The 5,044-nt window shown below is 42.2% G+C and overlaps 1 protein-coding gene across 3 annotated transcripts in view; it reads right to left on the bottom strand.

Annotated features, from left to right (window-relative positions):
* Positions 1 to 1,698: 1,698 nt before the first annotated feature.
* The window catches only part of LOC121928685 (complement decay-accelerating factor, GPI-anchored-like), a 5,103-nt gene continuing 1,757 nt past the window's right edge, over positions 1,699 to 5,044 (bottom strand). Inside the window, exons 1-3 of one of the 3 annotated variants that reach the window (XR_006103550.1) lie at positions 4,736 to 4,804; positions 4,259 to 4,445; positions 1,699 to 1,877 (exon numbers count right to left, since the gene is read on the bottom strand). Coding sequence is in view for 1 of the 3 variants with exons in the window: in XM_042463748.1 (XP_042319682.1) it covers positions 4,273 to 4,445 (173 nt within the window). In the remaining 2 variants the exon portion in view is untranslated. Of the gene's footprint in view, positions 1,878 to 4,255; positions 4,446 to 4,735; positions 4,805 to 5,044 lie in introns of those variants that run through there. The other 2 variants (XR_006103549.1, XM_042463748.1) reach the window with 2 other exon arrangements.

Genomic DNA, 5,044 nt, shown 5'->3' with positions numbered 1-5,044 from the left:
GAGCCATGATAAGCTATGAAGTGCTTGAAGACTCTTACGTTGACATTCGGAGGATTTGGTTTCCACTGAACCCATCTCCTTGCAGGAGACACTGGGCAGAGGATGGTCCTTTTAACTGGTACTAAGAAAAACAGCAGGGGACACATTCCTATCTCATTTCCCCATAGACCAGTTAAGAGCCTACATATTTTAAAAATCTGTTTCTGTATGAAAAGACTTAAATGCTGATACGTTCATAATATTTGCATCTCAAGCAGGCTTACATTCTGGGGGGCAGGGGTGCACCCTGATTCCTCCAGTGATTACAAGGGCTTTTCCCAGATTTTTAACATTTATTTAAATTAGGAATGGGTGCTCTTCTGATACATCTGGGAAGCCAGGCACAGTAAACCAGTGCTGTGAAAGCTAGCTAGCTTGGGACTCAAAACGCTCTGGATATGTTCAGCCAAGTGGAAAGCACAAAAGTATCCCAACTGTTATATCTATATCGGACAGGGTCTGTGTGATTGGGTTGGATTTTCTGTTTCTCATGAACCAAGAAACTATGCCAAGCTTTCTGGAGTTGCTGTTTTAAACAGGACTCAGTGACATTGTTTTAAAACTTTTACCTATAATTTGCATTTTAAAAAGTCACTAGACATTTTTTCCTGTTCCCCATCCAGTCATGTTCTTTAACGGTCTGCTCCAAAGATGACTAGTCGGGATCTAATTATGCATTTTAATGGGAATTACTTTTAATGTAGGTAGGTCGATACGCACCCTTCCTTACAGAGGAAATCTATTTGCTAAATACAGGAGGTTAGTTAGAATAACAGTGTCACCATTTTCTGGTTTGCCTGGATCACCACATGGTTTTCCTAGAGAAAACAAGATTGAAAATAAGCATAAGGAATGAGCAAACATATGTTTAATAGCATTATTTGGATCTCACATTAATGGACAAACAATTCATGTATTTAATATCTTGGCCTGAGTTCAAAAGGCTGCCAACGAAAGCTTCTGACTTCCTCCTTCTCGAACCAGTTCTGTATACAAGTTGTATACAGAGAAAAGAAAGAGATCTCTTCAAGCAGAACAGTGCCATTTAATCCACTTATGTCGATGCCATTGGAGTATATTTTCCAACTATATCAAAAGATCACATATGACAAAATCCAGCATAAGAGATACAAATTAAACAGAACGTGCCTCCAAATTAAAGTAAATGAAAAACATGTTTCATGTTGGTGCAGTAGTCCCTTATACACTTGTCCTCCATATCGCAGGGTTAGGGGCGCGAGACCCCCGTGAATATGGAAAAACTGCAAATACAAAAACACCATGTTTTTACCTGAGAAGACATCTCTCTAGTAGGAATCTCTAGGTCCTCCAGTGCAATCAGTGGTCAACATCCGACAGACACTGACCATAGAACTGTGATGGAGGAGCTGCAAAGGCCTAGTAGAGTATCCTCTTTTGGAACCTCTAGGTCCTTCAGTGCAACTTTTAAAGTTGACCATAGAGTTGCACTGGAGGACCTAGATATTCCTAGAAGGAACATATTAAGTATGTGAAAATAAATCCACAAAATCAAATATGGAGGGATGAGTGTATTTTTTGTTACTCAGTCCCATACCCTTATAAGTACTTTATAGTGAAAACAGCAGTTGCAATATGGTAGCCTTGAAGTTAACTGAGATAATAAAATACTGACCTTCACAAAAAACTGGAGCGTGTCCAGGTATAATTCTTAGACATGTAATAGCAGAATTTATTCCAGGGATGGTGGTTATAACCTGGACGACATGTAAAGCTCACTTTGGTCTCTGCAGGATGAAGGGCAGATATCTTTTGACCTTATTCTAGCAAATCTGGCCCTGCTGGCTTCACACAGGTGCCTGGCAATAAACAAACAACAATAGCACATACAGTCCTCAGATCATTAGGGAATCTGGCCAAAAGGAACAAAAGGCCTGAAAGAATATGCTAATAAGGACTGTAGAAGAAAGGCTTCATTTTTTCTGTAAACCATTAGGGGTTCCACTAGGGGAAACCCGCGTTCTGAATCAAATCCTTTAGGCAGCGTTCCCATTAGGATCCGGTTTAAATCTAGAACGGTTCTAGAGCACCCCGGAATCGTTCCCACTAGAAATCGAATTCTGAAGTGGGATAAAAATTAAATCCGTGTTTTCCTCATTTAACGCGTGTTAAAAAAACACAGGGTCCGACCTACGTTTTTCCCTTGATTCGAGTTAGGAACCGGAGTATTTAGATGAGAACGATAGCATTTGAATCGGGCTAGAAGGATGGGAGGAGCTGACTGCGATGGGGGCTGTCCTTGGGGAGTTGCCCTTCTGTCCCCATCCGTCGTGGCTGTCGCCATTTTTGCTTCCCTCACCTTTTGTTCGCTGTGGTCTTTCAATAAGAGATAAGGATATTTTTATTTTTTATTTTATGGTTTACAGGCACTTAACTCTCTCACGCTTTAAGCGCCTGCATCTGCAAAGGACTACAAGGCTTCTCCCGGTGGATTGCAACCTTCCTCTGTGTGGGGAGACCCTTTTCTAACGGAGGAGAGGCAGGAAGGGAAGGCTCCTCTCAAAGAGGCATTCCCTGCCCGCTTGGGCTCTGATCTCGCCAAGGCAGGGAAGGGAAAGCTCCTCGCGAGGAGGCATCTGATCTCGCCCAGGCAGGGAAGGGTCGATAATGGGGGGGGGGGATGAGCCTTTCCCCTCTCTTTCTCAAACGGAATCTGCCTTCTCCCCAACCTAGAAAGAGAATCTGGGGAAGAGTGCTCCCTCCCTGCTTTGCCGAAAGCTTCCACCATCATCTATGGGCTCTCTGAAGGGATTCTGCCTGGCTGTCTTGGGAGACATGAAGAAAACTATCCCATAGTTCCTCTGGAAAGAGCTTGGGGTTCCTACTAATAAATTCGCTTTGCCAGAAGCTTCCCCCATTCATCTGTGAGCTCTGTGAAGGGTTTCTCCCTGGCTTCTTGGGAGACATGAGAAAACCTATCCATAGTTCCTCTGGAAAGAGCTTGGGGTTCCTACTAATAATTCGCTTTGCCAGAAGCTCCCCATCATCTATGGGCTCGTGAAGGGATTCTGCCTGGCGGTCTTGGGAGACATGAAGAAACCATCCCATAGTTCCTCTGGCAAGGCTTGGGTTTCCTACTAATAAATTCGCTTTGCCAGAAGCTTCCCCCATTCATCTGTGAGCTCTGGAAGGGTTTTCTCCTGGCTGTCTTGGGAGACATGAAGAAAACCTATCCCATTCCTCTGAAAGAGCTTGGTTTCCTACTAAATTCGGAGGGAAAATGTATATAAGGCTGACAGGCCCGGGAAAACCTATCCTAGTTCCTCTGGAGAGAGCTTTGGTTTCCTATTAAATTCGCATGCCAGCAGCCTCCTCATTGATCTCTGTGGGCTCTCTGAAGGATCTCCCTGGCTGTCTGGGAGACATGAAGAGGGGATGCTGCCCTGGAAAACCTATCCCATAGTTCCTCTGGAGAGAGCTTGGTTTCCTACTAAATTCGGAGGGAAAAGTATATAATAAGGCAGACAGCGATAGACGTTTGATCGTTTAAGCGCCTTGATTGGTTCATTTTAAAAAAAACCCAAAAATACTCATTTCACAAACGGTCAATGAAATGGAAACGATGTCGATAGATAAATCGCTTCCAAATAATCCGGGTTAACGTTACGTCATTCTGACGTACTATTGATTGACAACTCCAAATAAGGTATGGAGGAGAAGAGTCGCTTTATTTAACACCGTTTCATGCCAAGTGAGAACGCTTAATGACGCTTGCAAGTAAAAAATTCGATTTAAATAAGCAGATGGGAACGATGAATAAAGCGATTCTGAAAGCGGGATAACAACAGTGTTATTTTAATTCGATTTTATTAAAAACGTTTTATTTTAATTCGTATCAAATCCTAAGTGGGAACACCCTCATTGTGAGACACCTAACCTAAAGGCCCTGCTGTCACAAAATCTTCCACTCCAGCCTCCCAAAGTTGTCAAAAGAAAATATGTACTCCTGTTCAGAACAGCACTTCCAAACAGCGAATGATCTTAGGATGGACAATATATGCTTAGCCAAAGCCAGCATGCTCAGATACCTCTCCATCCCTTTACATTTTAACACCACCCACCCATGCTCCCTTGTAATTTCCTTACAACTTACTCACAACATAAGCACTACTTTGGAAAAAAAGATGTCATATCCGCAAAACCCTTTAAAACCTGTCCTGTGAAGAGTAGGCAGGCTTACGTTCGCAAAACCCTCTATGGGGCTCCATGTGAATCTGGAAGACATGTTACAACATCCAGTTTCCCATAGATGTTATAAAAACCAGCCAGACATTTGTAGTTTACTGACTGCATGGGGAGGAAGCTTTCTCCATGAGGTTTGTTATAAGGAATGGCATTGTTCAGTTTTGGTGGTGGTCCACAATCACCTAAAATGAGTAAAGAATATGACATTAATTACTGCACAACTGATTTGTTTCCAAATATTTTATAGATTTACACTGGCATCAACAGAAAGCAAATCATAAATAATGCATCTGAGAAGTAGACTGAAGTCTATAAAAGCTCATGCTGCCAATTTCCTTCTTTCAGTTAGTTTCAAGCTGCTACAAGATTTCTCTCTATATTGCAATGAATATAGAATTCATGCACAATTCCATATACATGTAGTTGGATACAAGCACTGGTCATTATTTATAAAACATTTCAGTGAACAAACCTCTTAATAATCAGTATCTCCATCCAAGCTGACAACTTTCAGACAGTTCCTGTGATACCTTCTGGAGTCTTTATAATAAAGGAAAATGAGCTGAAATAGAGGGTGGAATCCTGTTGATTAGTCCCAAATACAGTAGATGCACTTCAGAAGATGCCAGCCACAGATGCTGGAGAAGGGTCACGAAAAAACTCTTCTAGAATATGGCCACATAGCCTGAAAAACCCACAAAAAAAACTATGGATGCCGGCCATGAAAGCTTCGACTTCACATTAGAGCAAGCCTATTTAGGAAAGCTATGCTACAACTTCG

Source organism: Sceloporus undulatus, chromosome 4 (assembly GCF_019175285.1).
Source record: "Sceloporus undulatus isolate JIND9_A2432 ecotype Alabama chromosome 4, SceUnd_v1.1, whole genome shotgun sequence".
Taxonomy (NCBI): domain Eukaryota; kingdom Metazoa; phylum Chordata; class Lepidosauria; order Squamata; family Phrynosomatidae; genus Sceloporus; species Sceloporus undulatus.
The sequence above is the reverse complement of the archived record's forward strand: the minus strand, read 5'-3'. Positions and strand labels throughout refer to the sequence as shown.